General features: G+C 40.5%; 1 protein-coding gene across 4 annotated transcripts; it reads left to right on the plus strand.

Moving 5' to 3' along the window:
• Nucleotides 1-1,374: 1,374 nt before the first annotated feature.
• Nucleotides 1,375-18,454, plus strand: TTC5 (tetratricopeptide repeat domain 5). 4 transcript variants are annotated; one of them, XM_024567887.3, is made up of 10 exons: nucleotides 1,375-1,472; nucleotides 4,940-5,072; nucleotides 5,972-6,183; nucleotides 6,527-6,677; nucleotides 7,928-8,019; nucleotides 13,122-13,178; nucleotides 13,705-13,851; nucleotides 14,031-14,245; nucleotides 15,267-15,411; nucleotides 17,852-18,454. In XM_024567887.3, the coding sequence occupies exons 1-10, from the start codon at nucleotides 1,422-1,424 to the stop codon at nucleotides 17,969-17,971; spliced, it is 1,323 nt and encodes a 440-aa protein (XP_024423655.1). In that variant the 5' UTR covers nucleotides 1,375-1,421; the 3' UTR covers nucleotides 17,972-18,454. The 4 variants fall into 4 exon arrangements, with proteins under 4 accessions (XP_024423655.1, XP_024423657.1, XP_024423658.1 ...); XM_024567889.4 differs by lacking the exon at nucleotides 17,852-18,454 and adding an exon at nucleotides 15,566-17,836 and having other exon boundaries at nucleotides 1,399-1,472; XM_024567890.3 differs by lacking the exon at nucleotides 13,705-13,851 and having other exon boundaries at nucleotides 1,399-1,472.
• Nucleotides 18,455-18,677: the final 223 nt, after the last annotated feature.

Consider the following 18,677-nt stretch of genomic DNA (forward strand, 5'->3'; position numbering starts at 1 on the left):
CCATTGGTTGACATGCTTGAGAAAGAGGATGAAAAATCTTGAGTTAAAACTTCTAAAATATCCCTCCCTATTTCATAGCAATCACACAGATTTTTATAGATTACAGTACAAAGTATTTTTCTTCCATACACAATTTTAAATTTTGTTGGAAAATGGTGTGAGGATCTTTTATGTACATTCATGATTTCTTTCTTGAACTTTTGTTTCTTCCTTTAAGTTCACAGAATCAGTCTGGAGTACAAGTAAGCTATAATTAAAACTAAAAAGTAAAGAGAAATGTTAGGACTATTACATGCTATTTTTTAAGAAAGTTACTTATTATTGAAATATTTAATATATTCATATGGTATAAATTCATAAAGTGAAGAAAAGGCACCTGTCTCCCAGCCACTCACTTCCCCTTTCTGGAAGCAGTTACTGCTGTCAGTGTCTTGTGTCTTTTTCAGAGATAGTCTATGTGGAAGTAATTTTTTTTATTTAGAGATTATGCTTATTTTTTAAAAAGATTTTATTTATTGATTTTTAGAGACAGGGGAAGAAAAGGAGAGAGAGAGGGAGAGAAACATCGATGCAGGAGAGAAACATCAACGGTTGCTCCTTGCACAAAACCCCAACTAGGGACCAAACATGCAACCCAGGCATGTGCCCTAAGTGGGAATCAAACTAGCGACCTTTTGCTTTACAAAGTGATGCCCAACTAACTGAGCCACACTGGTCAGGGCTATGCTTATTTTTGAGTAGCTAATACATATACATAATAAAAAATTCAAAAGTGTACACAGTGAAAATTTTCTTTGCCCACCAGCAACTCTCAGTCCCCCTGTTCCCCTCTCCAGAGACTTTGTTTCTTATGTAACCTGCATATATACTGCCTGCTAATAAGTATTACTAGTGTACTTATATACTATTAGTGTATTAGTGATGGCTTTCATAATACCACCCCAAGTGTAGTAGATTTATTAGCATAGTGTGTTCAGAATGATAAAATCCCTCATACACAGGGAATCACTGTAAAGTTTGGAGAATATTCAGGCAAGTTCCCTTACCATTGTACTACATTTCCTTCAAATTTTAAACTTGTAACACAGGCATCCACTGTCTTAAGCTGTCTTCCTTTGGGGGGATATTATAATCCTGATATAAGAAAGTAGGAAAATATGAGACAAAAATATACATACAATTAAGCTGAGAACATCTTGTTTCCAGGATTTTGGGAATAGACATCTTTATGAACTCAAGTGATTATAGAGCATCTCCTTTGATTGAGTTGGTTTGGAGCAATAACCCATGAAAACCAGCTTCTCTTCTAAGGCGCAAGTAAGCCTCCGGCGCCCTAGATGTCGCTGTGGGTCCATGGTGAGGGTAGGGATGAGACTCTCTGGTTATGAAGTTGGGGGCGGAGTAGTGAGAGTGCCTGGGAAATGATGGCTGATGAAGACGGAGAAGTCGAAGGGATCTTGCAGAAATTGCAGGTGGGGGCCGTAGGTTAAAACCTGTATGTTATTTTGTTATCGAGGAGAAGCAGGGAACCCACTTTATGCAGTACCTGTGAGTTCCTTGGCACTTGGAGGACACAGCGTTTTTCCGTGCGGTTACTATAACAACTTCCAAAGGTGCTGCCTCAGCCTGCCCCGGCAGCCTCCTGGCCTTGGCGGGGGCGCAGCCTCTCTGTGTTTTGGGACCTCCTGCTGCGGACCTGACCTAATTTCAACCCTGTATGCTAGAGGGTTTGTTGCTCCTAACTTTACTCCTGCACATTCTTATGAAGTTTTTTCCCCTCGATTCACTCATAACAGATTGCATACACATGTTTATGGCAGGTCTCCAGGAGTTGTTACTACAGGTTGTTTTTATACCCGCAAAGGCCGTTTCTTCCTTATTCCTCTGCTTTGAAATTGGCAACAATCACAGTAATGGCTTGCACCGCATGTGTCCTAGTTACTCCCTTAGGACTTAACAGTTTTTTTAAATTAATTAATTAATATTTTGCACACTGCGCAATCCCAGTTGAGGGTCTGATGCAGGGGAGACCAGATTCCACCCAGTCCACAGTTGACTTCGGTTTTGGCTAGGACTAGTGTTTTGTACAGTGTAGGTAGGAGCCAACTCCTTGGCTCGGCTCTTTATCTTTCTTTTAGTGACCCCATATTTTTCTTAAATCTCAGAAACAGTTCTTTGTTTTCTAAGACAGCCTGGAATTTAAACATTAGACCTGGGACAGGCTGGTAACTTGTTTAAGACTTTTAATACAGAAGTTAAACATTGATGAGATTTTGGTTTTTTGGAGCAGATTAAAATAACACTTTTTAGAATGTAAGCTTTATTTCACTTCCAGTAGACTTAGATTAACTTAATTATATTTCCTAGTGTGGCTGGCTGAAATATAGAAATAGTAGTGTGTATATGTTTATATATACATATATATTAGTGTGTGTATGTATCTATACACACTAATGATAATTCATATATGTATGAAAACCTAAAAATGTATACTAAATAGTGGTTATCCCTGAGGTTGTTGGGGGTGATGAGGCATTTCTTTTATTTGTATTTTTTACATGTACCTACTTAAATTTAACTATATACCTATATAGTTATCTATAGATATATAGTCATGAGACAAAAGTTACTAAAAATGTTCATTCCAGCAAAACAACAAAACCAAGCAATGTCTTGCATGTTTGCTTTAACAGATACAACAAACAAATAAATAAGACCCTCTCTAAAACTCCTAATTTGCACCTATGCTGATTGTAGGGAAAAAGAAAGGTGTTATAATTTTTGCTGAGAATGGTGTCTTCCTGGGCTCACTTGTGGTAGATGCACTAAGCAGCTAGGTAGAGGATGCTTGGAGTATCTCAGAGTGGATGGGGAAGATGCAGGAATAGAATAGAGGAGAGGGAAAGAATAGTGATGTTGCTATCCATGGGAATGGTGGCAAGCTGTGATTTCATTCTTATAGACATCTTAGGGTACAAGTAATGTATAAAAGTATATTTCTCAAAGTGTATGTTACAGATTATTTTTATTACAGTCATCTATAGAGTGCCTCTTAAAGTGCAGAATTTTGAGTTTTGCTGAAACTACTAAAATGAGAATCTCTTCAGGCCAGGTCCTGGAAATACAATACAATTTGATAAGCACTACTGCATAGGGTGATAGTCCATTCTCTTCGTTTTGGGTAGGATTTTAAACTAAGTGTAGGACATAAGTATTTGTTAGAGACAGGGATGATTAATTAATTCATTCAATTAACATATTTAATGAGAGCCTGTCATGTCCTAAGCCCTGTTGTGGTGCTCAGGTATAACTAAACAGATTAAGTCCCTCCCATCATGGAGTTTACATTCCAATGGTGGTGACAGATTATAGACAGTTAATGATAGGCCACAGGATTTCAAATGATAAGTACTATGAAGAAAAATAAGAGCACGATATACTAGTGGACAGAGGAGGAAGGGGTCCTTTAGATTGGGTAGTCAGGGAAAGCCTCTCTGAGACATGGATATATGAACTGAGATCTAAATGATGATGACGAATGAGCCCTGCAAAGATCTGGGGAAAGAATGTCCAGGCACAGGGAGCAGCATGTGTAAAGACCCCGAAGCAGGATTGAGCTTGGTGGATTTGAGAAACTGAATAAAAAAGTCCATGCGACTTGAGTTTTGTAGGAGGGAGAGTGGTAAAAAGTGAAGTTTGTGGCAGGGTGAGTAGTAGGAGGTCAGGTCATACAATCATCTAGGCCATGGCAGGGAGTTAGATTTTATTCTATCTTCTATCTACAGTGGGAAACTATCTGAAGTGATATGAAGTGCATTTTTGTAGGGTTACTCTTTACTACAGTGAGGAGAATGGGAGAGAGTAGAAGCAAAATGACCAGGTAAGAAGAAGTTATTGCACTAGTGCAGGCAAGTAATGATGCTGATTTAGACCAGGATGGTCACAGTGGGATGGAAACAGGTAGATGGATTTAGGATGTGCTGTAGAGATAGTTAAGACTTGATGGAATAGTATTACCCAATTTCGCCATGTATAATATGCACTTTTTTGCCCAAATTTTTTAGGGAAAAATAAGGATGTGCATTATGCATGGGTATAATGAACACATACCATGGGTATAATAATCCCATGTATAATGGGCACAAAAATGTGGGTGTGCATTATACAGGGAAATACAGTGTATATTTCTGTTACAGGAATACATAAATCTAGTTTTAGGAAAGACTAGATAATGGGAAGCCTTTGGTGTCACAGGGATACTCAGAGACAGAAGTATTTAAGAGAGAACATTTACTTGGAAAGAATGCAAGGGATCCAGAAGGTGACTTGACAAAAACAAAACAAAACAATGAAAAACACATATACTAAACAAAACAAAATCCTGCAAAAATACCAAGGTTATCAAACTTAAATTGGTCTGTTTGTCATTGGGAACCAACCACTCTCACATTTTTTATCAAGGTCACAGAGGTCATATATTTACAGATGCTAGCATAGGAAGTTATCAGGGATAAGAATGTTTTTGTTAGAAGTCCAGTTTTAAGGTAAATTTAAAACTTTTATACTTTGGGAACCAGTATCAGATAGGATTAACTTATTAGCTTTTATCTTGTCTCAAGTTGCAAAGTGTTTCCCACTTTTTGACTGTGGTATGTGAATTGCTAAGCCACGTTAGAAGCACTGCTGGGGCTGGAAGAGAGAGAACTATCATCATGGTGCAGAGACTGGCATGGAACAACGTGAGAGTGGGCCTGGGATACTGGCTGTTGCCCCTTATGATCTGTGGCATTTTGTTAGACCTGTCTATTTGCCTCTTGTGTTATTCCTAGTAGAGATAGAGAATCAATATTTTTAGGCAAGGTCTGGTATAGCTAGCCAGTCTCAAATTTTCTTGTCTGGTATTCTGTCCACTTAATGATAACATCCTTATGCTTCCTAGGAACTGGTGGATCAGCTGTATTCATTTCGAGAGTGCTATTTCGAGACACATAGTGTTGAGGATGCTGGGAGGAAGCAACAGGACGTGCAGGAGGAGATGGAGAAGACCTTGCAGCAGATGAAGGAAGTAGTGGGTATGAGTTCCAAAAGAACATGCAACCCCCTGCTCATCACTGAAATGTGATAGCTTTTCTCTCTCTGTATCCTCTTTTGTCCTCTTTGTGGTTGCTACAGCACAGTGCAACAGAGTATTTCTTCTCAGGACCCTTCTGCAGGATGGCAACCTTTCAGTCCTCTAAAGTAGTTTCTCTAAAGTTTGAGTATAGCAAATGCCATGAAATAAAAGAGCATACTTGTTGCTTGAACTATTACAATAATCTTCTTAACTGACCTTTCTGCCTCTAGTTTCTTTTATTTCCAAATCAACTTATGTAATGACTGTGGCCATTATCTTTCTTAATCATTACTTCAAGCATTTAATTTTATACTATTGTCTGCCTCTTTTCTCAAGTATTGATTGCTTTGCAATCTTTGCTCAAGTCAAAGATGGCTATTATTGAGTGGTTAAAGTCCAAATCCCTTAACCTGGTATTCAGGTCTCCATTTTCTGTTGGATCATGCATTCTCCCATGAACATGCCACATGTTTTCTGCCCTTGTCCTTGTTTACATCATTTTTCTACCTGGAGGGTCTTGTCTTTTTTTTCCTTTGCGCTTTTTAAAGCCCATTCATGGCTAGATGCATATGGTCTCTTTCACTGTTGTTCTAATTGTCTATGTATATGCTTTGTCTTCTCCACTAGACTGTAATCCCCTCAAAGGTAGGGGTAATGCTTTCTTTGTTACCCCATTTCTTAACGTAGTTCTCTGCCTATGGTAGGCTTTCAATAAGTGGTTCGGCCATAAAGATTTTCCTCAGGTATTTCGTTTCTAGATCTGACATGGGGTTATTCATTGAGAGAAAGTGTCCTGGTCTTATCGGGAAGACCGCCTGGGTTATTTCACTCTCCTGTATCTTTTCCCCTTTCTCCTAGGTTCTGTTCAGGGCAAGGCCCAGGTTCTGATGCTAACTGGGAAGGCACTGAATGTGACTCCTGACTATAGCCCTAAAGCCGAGGAGCTTCTGTCAAAGGCCGTGAAGCTGGAGCCCAAGCTGGTGGAAGCCTGGAACCAGCTGGGGGAGGTGTACTGGAAGAAAGGGGATGTTGCAGCTGCCCACACCTGCTTCTCAGGAGCCCTCACCCATGTGAGCTTCCCACTATCCCCTCTGGGATAAGAATATCATAGTAGAGCTGTGTTGGGACTTGGAGAAAAGAATTAGAAGGGAAGAAGGGTAGGGGAACAGAACTGAATGAAGAAAACAGGGTCAGGGGACTGAGAAAGGAAGATGATGGGATCAGGCTCAAGGGCAGTGAAAAGTGAAGAAAAGTTAGTCACCAAGTTGGTGCTTGTAGATGTGGGTCTAATATACACATGGCAGTAAGAATTAAGGTGATAAATTGTATTTAGAAGAAGATGGGGATAGAATAGATCTGGAAAAGGGAACTTGAACCAGCAAGGTTGAGTATATATGTCTTTTCCATTTGCAGTGCAAGAACAAAGTCTCCCTTCAGAACCTGTCAATGGTGCTTCGCCAGCTGCGGACTGACTCTGGCGATGAGCATTCTCGCCATGTCATGGACAGCGTCCGGCAGGCTAAGTTGGCTGTGCAGATGGATATCCACGATGGCCGCTCCTGGTGTGAGTGCTCTCAAAAATCTCTAACTGGTTTTTAGAGCTCATTTAATGACTATGGCCATTATCTTTCTGGCACACACCAGAGTCATCTGGAGCCCAACTAGAGTCTGTCTCTAAAGCCAGGCACCTTTTTTTTTTTTTTTTTTAAGATTTTTACCTGCTTATTTTTAAGGATGGGAAGGAGAAAAAGGGAAAGAAACATTGATATGAAAAACATTGATCTATTGCCCCTTGTACATGTCCCAACCAGGGACCAAACCCACAACTCAAGCATGTGTCCACCAGGAGTCAAACCTGCAACCTTTTGCTTTGCAGGGTGACGCCCAACCTACTGAGCCACACTGGTCAGGGAAGGGCATCTTTGTTTTGAAGAAGCCCAAAAGATATTTTGTTGAACCACTATTCTAGGAACTCTTCGATCTTTTCATTCAAGAGAGGAGGCTTATGTTTTCACATAAGCAAGGCAGGGCTTTTGTGTATAGTCTGTTCAGCTTTTTCCTTCAGGTCCATGTTTGCCTCTTTATCCCAGTGGAATGTGCTGTGCACTAAATATAGTGTCATCAGTAGTTTGTGTCAGGCCTTCTAGTAGACTTTTCAGGATGACCAGAATAGGTCATTTCTTGAACTTGGGCTCTGAGATAATCCCCCACTACTTCATTTTTTTCTCCTCTTGTATGTGGGACAAGATGGCTAGAGTGGAGTGGAGTTAGTTATTTCCCTTTACGGCTAGGTCCTGGTTAACTAGTTCCCTGAGGGCAGCCTTGTTCACTTTTGTTAAGAACAGAGTGCTCTAACATATTTCAGAATATTCCTATTTTCAATCCTTCTGCTGGAATAACAAGGGAATTTTTTTTCTCTGATATTTGCTGTGGGGATCTGGTTGATCTTCTGGAGGTTGATCTTATAATATTGTGGGGGCCTCCTTGTGACTGGGACCCCTGCAGTTTTTAACTTCCAGACATGTCCATGCTGAGCCTCCAGTAATTCATCAATTACAGTTCAGGTTTTCATGCCCCAGCACTGTTTTCTGTGGCAGCTCGTGCATTTCTTTTCTGATAAGCCATAACTCCTAGTATTTACCTGTCTGTCCCTCCAGTTTTGGGGGCAGTGGTTTGCCCACTGTTGTCCCCTCTGTAACAGATCCAAGAAGAGTTGTGATTTTTGTAGTCACTTCTGCTCTTTACTTATTAGGATGGCATGGTGACTTCCAGGCTCCTTACATGTATAATGTAAACCCCGTGTTTCTCTTTCAGATATTCTGGGGAATGCTTACCTTTCTCTGTACTTCAATACTGGCCAGAACCCTAAGATCTCCCAGCAAGCCCTCAGTGCCTATGCCCAAGCAGTAAGTATTTATGGTTGCCCTGGCCAGATGAGTAGAGGCAGCAACAGAAGCAGGAGTGTCATTCAGTCTTCCTTGTGGCTCTTTAGCAAGCAGGATGGCAGTGTTTGCTGGCATCTAATGTGTGTGGTTTTGCAAAGCTGTGTCTACAGAGGTGACTTATTTCTCCTTATTGCTTGTGTATTAGCAACCCCTTGCAGTGCGGTGCCTCAGTGCTAGATAGCAACTTGAGCTGTGTAGATTTTGTTATAGGCATGTATCCAAATCACAGAGCCTGTGCCAACATGTTCATCTTTTTAAATGGGAAAAAGTCTGTATTAAAGTAATGCTTATTAATATTTGTGTGTATATTTTAAAAGAAATGAAAACTAATACTTAATTATAAATTAGGTGCTATCCCCAGATTAACCATTACATACTATGGCTCTGGATTTCCCACAGGCTAAAATAGAAAATAGCATATAACTCATTCTGCATCACTTTCTAGGAATTATTTCACTGGACCTCAAGCTTTGCTTAGGTTTTCAGGCCGTGTTTGTGTCAGTGACCACCTGCATGGGGTTCCTTCAGGCTGTGAGTGCCTGGTTACTCATTATTAAAAGATACTTACTGGCCTTCTGAGCACTTTTTATTTAGGCCTTATATTCACCTTTCTTCATTTGCTTTCTCATTTCTCTTGACACAAAGTTGCTTTTTAACTTACCATTACTCATTTTGCTCTGTGTGGCAGAATAAAGAATGTAGTTACTTTATATTCATATTTGCAGGTTAGGAACTGTCCTTTTTTCAATCAGGGAGCTTTTAGGCAGAGGGATTATATTTAACTCTAATTTCTTAATTTGATTAATGTTTATACTTTAAAGAATAGTATACTGTACTTCCTTTAAAATTTTATATTTGGCTTCTGCTAAAATTTAACCCTGAATTTCTTCATCCAAACTTGCATTTTAAATATATTTGAGCCAAGCATTTAAACAGTATTAATTCATGTTGTTTGTGCTTTTGCTATGTGCCAGGCAATGAATAGAGTTTAAAAAAATGAAATGACCATAAGCCATAAATGTCACCAGCAGTTTCTTCACAGCACACTGGTCTGCACTATCATGTGGATTCTGGCCGTCTGTTTAAATTAGAGAATCAGAACTGGGCTTTCCATGTGTGTGTTAAGGGGGCTTGTGTATAAAACATGATTCTGTCTCTGTCTGGAGCTGGGCTCCAGAGGAAAAGTATTAAATCAACATTATTTCTCTTCTATTTTCTTTCTTTTTAAAAATTTTTTAATTGTGCTTGTGCCGTTACATTTAATCCCTTTTAACCCCACACCCCCCCCCCTTGCAATCACCACATTATTGTCCATGTGTCCTTTTTCTTTTTAGCTCAATCCCTCCACCCCCTAGATCCCCCAATACCTGTCATCCTGCTATCTATGAGTCTGTTTCTGTTTTGCTTATTAATTCATTTTCTCCGTTAGATTCCACGTATAAGTGAAACCATATGGTATTTGTCTTTCTCTGACTGGCTTATTTCACTTAACATAATGTTCTCCAGGTCCATTCATGCTGTTGCAAAGGGGATAATTTTCTACTCTTTTACGACCGAGTAGTATTTCATTGTGTAAATGCCCCATAGTTATTTTATTCAGTCATCTAGTGATGGACATTTGGGCTGCTTCCATATCTTGGCTATTGTAAATAATGCTGCAGTGAACATAGGGGTGCTTATGTTCTTTCAAAGGAGTGTTTTGGGTTCCTTTGGATATATTCCTAGAAGTGGGGTCTCTGGGTCAAAAGACAGATCCATTTTTAATTTTTTGAGGTATCTCCATACTGCTTTCCACAGTGGTTGCACCACAGTTTGCTTTCCTACCAACAGTGCATTCTCTTTTTTTATTTTTTGATACATTTATTGATTAAGCTATTACAGTTGTCCCGTTTCCCCCCCTTCACTCAACTCCATCCTGCCCACCCCCTCCCTCCCACATTCCCCCCCTATAGTTCATGTCCATGGGTCATACTTATAAGTTCTTTGGCTTCTACATTTCCTACACTATTCTTACCCTCCCCCTGTCTATTTTCCACCTATTTATGCTACTTATTCTCTGTACCTTTCCCCCCCCTCTCCCCCCCCACTCCCCTATTGATAACCCTCCATGTGATCTTCATTTCTGTGGTTCTGTTTCTGTTCTAGTTGTTTGCTTAGTTTTCTTTTGTTTTGGTTTTAGGTGTGGTTGTGAATAACTGTGAGTTTGCTGTCATTTTTACTGTTCATATTTTTTATCTTCTTTTTCTTAGATAAATCCCTTTAACATTTCATGGAATAAGGGCTTGGTGATGATGAACTCCTTTAATTTGACCTTATCTGAGAAGCCCTTTATCTGCCCTTCCATTCTAAATGAAAGCTTTGCTGGATACAGTAATCTTGGATGTAGGCCCTTGCCTTTCATGACTTGGAATACTTCTTGCCAGTCCCTTCTTGCCTGTAAGGTCTCTTTTGAGAAATCAGCTGACAGTCTTATGGGAACCCCTTTGTAGGTAACTGTGTCCTTTTCTCTTGCTGCTTCTAAGATTCTCTCCTTCTCTTTCATTTCGGGTAATGTAATTATGATGTGCCCTGGTATGTTCCTCCTTGGGTCCAGCTTCTTTGGGACTCTCTGAGCTTCCTGGACTTCCTGGAAGTCTTTCCTTTACCAGAGTAGGGAAGTTCTCCTTCATTATTTGTTCAAATAAGTTTTCAACTTTTTGTTCTTCCTCTTCTCCTTCTGGCACCCCTATAATTTGGATGTTGGAACGTTTCAAGATGTCCTGGAGGTTCCTAAGCCTCTCCTCATTTTTCCGAATTCTTGTTTCTTCATTCTTTTCTGGTTGGATGTTTCTTTCTTCCTTCTGGTCCACACCGTTGATTCGAGTCCCAGTTTCCTTCGCATCACTATTGGTTCCCTGTACATTTTCCTTGGTTTCTCTTAGCATAGGCTTCATTTTTCATCTAGTTTTCGAACAAATTCAACCAATTCTGTGAGCATCTTAATAACCAGTGTTTTGAAGTGTGCATCTGATAGGTCGGCTATCTCTTCCTTGCTTAGTTGTATTTTTTCTGGAGCTTTGAAGTGTTCTGTCATTTGGGCTTTTTTTTTTGTCTTGGCATGTCTGTTACTTAAAGGGGCGGAGCCTTAGGTGTTCCCCGGGTTACCCCTGGTCGCTGCGCTGTGACCTGTATGTGGGGGAGGGGCCGAGAGGGAGCAATGGCGCCCGCTCCACTCTCCACCAATTTCGGCCACTCCCTGTGCTACTCACAATCAAATTGGGCCCCTCTGGTGCTGGTTCCCAAGTGGGTGGGCTTGTGCACGCCCTAGGCCCCTGTGGGTCTCTCCAACGACCTCTCCTGTGAGCCTGGGAGTCTCTCCTGCTGCTGCCCCAACCCCCACGGGCGTTTTCACTCAGAGGTTTGAGGCTTTATTTCCCCTCACTGGAGCCCTGGGTTACGTGGTCTGCTTCGCTCCCCGCCGTTCGTCCTGGTTTATCTGTGCGTGAATGTGGGGCCACGGGGTGCTACCCACCGCTCTGCCTGCCCCGCACTCTGCCACTCTGAGTCCGGCCCTCTCGGTTTATCTGTGCGAACGTGGGGCCGCAGGGTCTGCCAGTGGTCAGACTGCCTGACCTGTTCATCCCACACTCCGCCAGTCTCGGTCCCACCACGGCAACACAAGTCCTCTCTGCCCTGGCTGCCCATCTCCGCCCCTCCTACCGGTCTGCATGTATGTTTCTTTTTTATCCACTTGGTGTCGGACTTCCTTGCTGTTCGATTTTCTGTCAGTTCTGGTTGTGCAAGGAGGCGCAGTGTGTCTACCTACGCCGCCATCTTGGTTCTCAGTGCATTCTCTTTTTCTCCACAACCTCACCAGCACTTTTATGTTGATTTATTATGATAGCCATTCTGACAGGTGTGAGGTGATATCTCATTGCGGTTTTAATATGTGTTTCTGTGACAATTATGATGTTGAGCATCTTTTCATGTGTCTATTAGCCATGTGTATGTCCTCTTTGGAGAAGTGTGTATTCAGGTCCTTTGCCCGTTTTTTAATTGGATTTTTTGTTTTGGTGTTGAGTTGTGTACGTTCTTTATAAATTTTGGTAACTCTTTATCAGGTATATTGGCGAATATGTTCTCCCATTCTGTGGGTTGTCTTTTTATTTTGTTGGTGTTCTCCTTTGCTGTGCAAAAATTTTTAGTTTGATTTAGTCTCATTTATTTTTTCTTTTGTTTCCCTTGCCTGGGGAGATACATCAGATAGAATATTGCTAGGAGCAATGCCCAAGATTTTACTGCCTATATTTTCTTCTAGGATTTTTATGGTTTAGGGTCTAATATTTAAGTCTTTAATCCATTTGGAATTTATTCTTGTGTGTGGTGTAAAATTGGATATATATATCCAATTTTAATATATCCAATATATTCTTGTGTGTGGTGTAAAATTGGATATATATATCCAATTTTAATATATCCAATTTACTGAATAAACTATCTTTAGCCCATTGTATGTGCTTGCTTCCTCTGTTGAATATTAATTGACTATAAAGGTGTGGGTTTATTTTGGGGCTCTATTCTGTTCTACTGATCTATGTGGCTGTTTTTATGCCAGTACCATGCTGTTTAAATTACTATAGCCTTATAGTGTAGTTTAATATTAGGTAGAATGATTTGTCCAACTTTGTTTATCTTTCTCAGCATCACTGTTGCTATGTGGGGCCTTTTGTGGTCATAAAGACATCAGTTCTTTCTTAGTCTCTCCTAATGTATACACCATCATTCCCTATTAAAATATTTTTTAAATAAGAATGCTTTCACACACTTCTTCTCTCTTTGTACTATTGAATGGATAAAGTATAATCATATGTTAAAGTTTCATGCACATACAAAACCCTTAGCATTCTTGAGTTTTCAGGGACTGTGTAATATACCACACACTGTACATCAGTGTGGGTGTAGGTAACGTGTTGACAAGGAAGAAGCTTGAGTATTTTCAGGGAGAGGAAGTTCAGGACACTCTGGGCATGGCCATCCTTAAGGCTGAGACAGGATGCACTGGCGATCTTTTTCTCCTGCTGTAGGAGAAGGTTGACAGGACCGCTTCCAGCAATCCTGATCTTCATCTGAACAGGGCAACGGTAAGACCTGTGGGGAGAGGGGGGTTGTCTGCAAGTCTAATACATCTAGGTCTTAGCCTGTGAGGATAGCTGAGTATTCATAGGGGCAGGACGGGGTAAGAGAAATGTAAAATTACTTCTATGAAGAACTAGCTCAGTTTAACTTCAGTATCTGGTGGAGCCATTAGAGGGAGAGGAGAAGGGGTTGAGGGTGAGGGAATGTACGTAGGGGCTAGGGTGGGATAGTTTAGAAGACTTTCTGAAATTTTCATTGCAAATATAAAAGTAGAATGACCCGATATATGCAACTTAACTATTTTAGAGTTTGGAAATTAGCTTCTTTGAAATGACTCCATTTTGGGGGTTGTGATCGCCATGGCCAGGATGTTAAGGTGTTTATGATCTCTTTAGGATGTTCACTGTAGGACAGGAAAACACTGTCCTAATCCATTGTGCCATTACTTCCCCCACCACCCCCACCCCTGCCCCCAGCATAGTTTGTGTTAAATATACTTGTAATTGGAGGTGTTGGTGACTTCTTGTGCAGTTACATAAATATGAAGAGAATTATGGGGAGGCCCTGGAGGGCTTCTCTCGGGCGGCAGCACTGGACCCTGCCTGGCCAGAGCCCCGACAACGAGAGCAACAACTCTTAGAATTCCTGAATAGATTAACCAGCCTCCTTGAGAGCAAGGTAAAGATGTCTAAAGGCTGAATCCTGCTTTTTTATGCTGCTGTACATCTATCAAATTAGAATAGAATAGGCTTTGGCAGTAGGGACCCTAAGAAGTGGGTAGGTGAGAGGGAAGGGTTACACTCTCAAGGGGGAGTGACTAGTTTCCAGTTTCTCATCTATATCCCCTTCCTTTGCAGGGAAAGGTGAAGACCAAAAAGTTGCAGAGCATGCTGGGAAACTTGCGCCCGGCTCATCTAGGTCCTTGTGGTGATGGGCGCTACCAGTCAGCCTCTGGGCAGAAGGTGACCCTGGAGCTCAAGCCGCTGAGTGCACTGCAGCCTGGTGTGAACAGTGGTACAGTGGTCCTGGGGAAGGTGGTGTTCAGCCTTACCACAGAGGAGAAAGTCCCCTTGTGAGTTTCTCTTGCCGAATTTCCTCTTATCTTTTTGAACTACTGCTCTCCCTTCCTGGCCTTTCCCTGACAGTTAAAGACATAATTAGTGGTCACAGATAAGTGAGTTCTGATTCCCTTCTGTGACTGTCTCATGAGCTGGTGATGTCTAACAATCTCTGTAGATTCTGTTACCACCCATTTTTCCCCGTTTCAACAAATATTTATTAAACATCAGCTATATGTGTTGTAGGGAGTAAGAAGAGAGAAATGTACAGGACTCAAGTAAAAGGTGCTTATAGTCTAGCAGAGGAAATGAGTTAAGAATAATCACTTAGAAAATTTTTAACTCTTGAAAAATTAGGGTTTTATCAGTGCCATCATTCCTTAGTCCTTCACTCACTTCCAGAAAGTTCTCTCTCCTTTGCAGTCAGTCCTTGTTCTTGTCCCCCCCATTGAGGATTAGTTTTCCTGTTTTGACCCAGCTGTTTTTCATTCCTTTAATATTTAGTCTCTTCAAGGAAACCTTTCCTGCATTTTGATCTGGATATTTCTTCCGTGCCTAACCTTTGCTTTACTGAATTTGGCACAAGAGAAGAGTTATTCTAGCACCTGTCACAGTTGTGTTGTATAAAGTGTTGGGTTAGCTGTCTGACTCTGGCTAGACTGTTAGCTCATTCATAGCTAGATTGGTGTCTCACTGCTGAGCACAATGCTTGATGCAAAGTTCAGCAAAAGTTTGTGGAATTAAACTAAATTGACAGTTATGTTTAGAGAGTTTGATGAAGGTTGTGATAGTTAAATTGACAGACCGGGAATAATGTTTCAGCAGCAGCATTTTGAGCTAGTTCACTTTTAATAATTGTTGAATGGTCTCAGTGTGCATGTGTGCTAAACAAAGGAGGACTCAGATGTCCACAGTGGATGATGGTACCTGCCATAGGTTTTCTAAATGAGTTTTACTAAGAAAGCACTTACTTATCTTTCTTGCCCATTTTCCTTTTTTTCCCCCCTCTTCTCTTAATGTATTTTAACTTGGCAGTACATTTGGCCTGGTAGATTCAGATGGACCTTGCTATGCAGTGATGGTGTACAATATGGTGCAGAGCTGGGGCGTGCTCATTGGCGACTCTGTGGCCATCCCTGAGCCCAGCCTTCGGCTTCACCAGATTCAGCATAAAGGAAAGGTGAGTGGTGGCTAGGATTCTCTTTCAACTTACAGGTTCTGGAAGTAGGTCCAACTTTATCTCTTTTAAAAAATATGTAAAGAAATTCATTTATGTGTTTGTGTATGATATCATATATATAAACACTTATATTTATGTAATTTTTACTAAATAGGGAAACTACTGGTAAAGAGAATGGATGAGAAAATGGAGTGAACAGACAAAGAAGTACCACATGATCACTTATATGTGGAATCTAAAGAAGCTGAACTTTGTAGAAAACAGAGAATAGAATGGGGGGTTACCGTGGGGTGGAGGAACTGGAGAGGCATTGTTTAAGGGTGCAGACTTCCAAGTAGTAGGTGAGTACGTCCCAGAGATCTAATTCATAGCACAGTGATTGATTATAGACCAAATGGTATTATAAACTTCAACGTTGCTGAGAGACTAGATCTTAATCGTTCCCACCACAAATAGAAAGGGTAATTATGTGACACAATAGAGGTGTTAGCTAAAACCAGGTGGTAATCATATTACAGTATATGAATTATCAACATGTTATACACCTTACACTTACACACTGTTATAAGTCAATTATCTCAATAAAAATAAATTTTAAAAAATGGACTAAAATATTGTTACTGAGATGTTATTACTGGTAACAGTTTGATATGTATACCTCCAGTCTTTTTCTTTTTCATACATACATATGCACACATTTATATGTATAGTTTAAATTATGAATAAAATAGTATATGCAGACATTGTGAACATGTCCTGTGTTTTTAAGGATTTTACAACATTGTTCCAAATTCACACTTAGAGTTGGTGATGAAAATTATGATGATAGCTCAAATTTATTGAACACTTAACTGACTGCTGGACACTGCTAAGTTTTACTTCCTGCACTGGCTCAGTTAATCCTCCTAAAAACTCTCTGAGAGTTTTTGGTTTCTTGATTACTGGTGAGGTTGAACATCTTATCGTATGTTTAACCACTTGTTTACCATTTAGGTCAGGGGTGGACAAACTGCAGCCTGTTGACTGTATCTGGCTAACTGCTTGTTTTTGTGTGGCCTATAAGTTAAGAATAACTTCTATACTTTTAAATCAGAAAAAGAATAATTTATGATACACGAAAATTACAGGAAATTCAAATGTCAGTGTTCATAAGTAAATTGTTTTGAAACAAGGTCACACTCATTTGTTTACTGTCGTCTGTGGCTGCTTTTGCACCACAGTGTTAGAGTTGAGTGGTGCTGTGACAGAGACCATATGACCCACAAAGTCTAAAATACTTATTATTTGGCCCTTTACAGAACAAACTTGCTGACCCCTGACCTAGATTATTCCTAATTTTTTTTTACTCTTATAAAAGCACCATAATAGATATTTTTCTATCTGCCTATATCCATGATTATGTCCTTAATGAATTTCTGACGTACAATCCTAGCTCTAAAGGGTGTGCAGAATTCTTAGATTTTTTTTGATATGTATTGCCAAATAACTTTATGGAAGGTTGTACCAATTATTACCAAAAGTGGATATGAGTAATTATTTCCCTGTAGTTTTCTTCTCAACTTAGCATAGAAACCTTTGAAAAATTATTTGCTGATTTTATGTGAAAAATATATCATCACTGTTGTTTGGCTTTGGTTTCTTGATTACTGGTGAGGTTGAACATCTTATCGTATGTTTATGGACTATTTATATTCCTTTTATAAATTGCCATTTTTTTAATCACTTGCCTATATTACTGTTAGGATATTTTAAAAGATTGATTTATGAGAACTCTTTAATTTATCTCTTTGATGTGACTTAAATGAGCCTCTTCCCTAGTGGGACACTCCTAGTGGGACAATATTTTTTGGATGAAGATCTTTTAAAAACATCTTTTACAACTTAAAGTACATTTGAACTGATGAAGGGAGCTGATACGTTTTCTGTTATGAGGAGGATGTCTAAACCACACATTCTGTTTCTTCTTCCGATATAAAGGGAGAAGTAACTTTAACTTACAGCTTGCAGGTTAATTTAGGCCCTTATAAACACTTGGACTAAGAGTTTTGCAGAATTTCCACCTGGCTGGCTGCTATGTGCATCTAGTTATAATTGACAGCCAGCACTGTGGGAAGGGCAGGTTCTGTGAGAGCTGGCAGCACCCTTTTGTTAGGCAGTGCCAGGAACTTGTCTTTTTTGAATTAGAGAATTGTCTCATTCTTGTAGTGACATTACTGGCACCCTACCTGCCCCAGATTTTCTTTCTGAAGATTGAAAACTTTGGGAAAATTATATCCCTTTTCTTAGCTCAGCTTTGTTGAATGTGAGATGGAGGTAAGGTGGTAGTGCTGGTGGCGGGGAGAGGAGGGGAAAGCCACAGGTGGTGTACCCCCATGTGGGAGTTTGTTCCATCTTAGGGTCTATGATATGATGAACAGCTCTGTATGTTTGTCTTTTCTAGGACTATTCCTTTTTCAGTGTTCGTGTGGAGACACCCCTCCTGCTGGTGGTGAATGGGAAGCCTCAGGGCTCCAGCAGCCAGGCTGCTGCTACAGTGGCCTCACAGCCACAGTGTGAATGACCTTACTTACCGTGCAAACGAAAGAGGGAGTGGAGGCTCGGAGATAAGCTCTGGGGCACTTGTCAGCCGGACCAGCCACAGCCAGTGACTCACCCAGAATGGGGGACTGTTAGATGATGACCTTCCCTTCCTCTGCCCTGAAAGATGCTGTGTTTCTTTTCTTTCTCTCCTCTTAACAGGTTCTAGCTCTCTCTGGGGCCACATACTCCTGTGTCTTTCATTGCTCTTCTATGTTTTAGGTAAAGAGCATGGCACTGGTCACAGTGTTGGGATCTTGCCATGGGACAGAGTCCCCAGGGTTCCTGTTCTTGCCTTCTTCCTGAGCCTCATGTGTATATATCATTTCAGTATTTATTGCTAAGGGAGGAGGCTTAATTTTATAATGGCTTGGTTTTTGAGCAACTTTTATTTTTATTTTTAAAGTTTAGGTTTATCCCCTTCTTTGGGGCTGGAACAGAATTAAATATGTTTGGAAAATAATAATACCTTGTTGTTTGGCCTGCTTCATTCTCTCCAGGCGTGGATTCTTGGTTTTTAGGATCACTTTAGTCGATTAGAGTAGTACCCCACCACCTTTTTCCCTTATACAAACTAGTTTATTTCTTATCCAGTTGATAGTTCTGGCAGTAGGCAGCCCCGGGGCAGAGTGGCAGCTCCCCAAAGTTGCTGGGAAGCAGCTTCCTTCCATTCCCCATTCTGTCATTCC

Source organism: Desmodus rotundus, chromosome 7 (genome assembly GCF_022682495.2).
Source record: "Desmodus rotundus isolate HL8 chromosome 7, HLdesRot8A.1, whole genome shotgun sequence".
Lineage (NCBI taxonomy): Eukaryota > Metazoa > Chordata > Mammalia > Chiroptera > Phyllostomidae > Desmodus > Desmodus rotundus.

What these genes read in the sequence shown, in the direction of transcription:
- TTC5 (XM_024567887.3), top strand. Translation starts at nt 1,422, where the DNA reads ATGATGGCTGATGAAGACGGAGAAGTCGAAGGGATCTTGCAGAAATTG. An exon ending in CCAGCCTCCTTGAGAGCAAG is followed by an intron (nt 13,852 to 14,030) that starts GTAAAGATGTCT and finishes CTTCCTTTGCAG; the next exon opens with GGAAAGGTGAAGACCAAAAA. An exon ending in AGATTCAGCATAAAGGAAAG is followed by an intron (nt 15,412 to 17,851) that starts GTGAGTGGTGGC and finishes TGTCTTTTCTAG; the next exon opens with GACTATTCCTTTTTCAGTGT.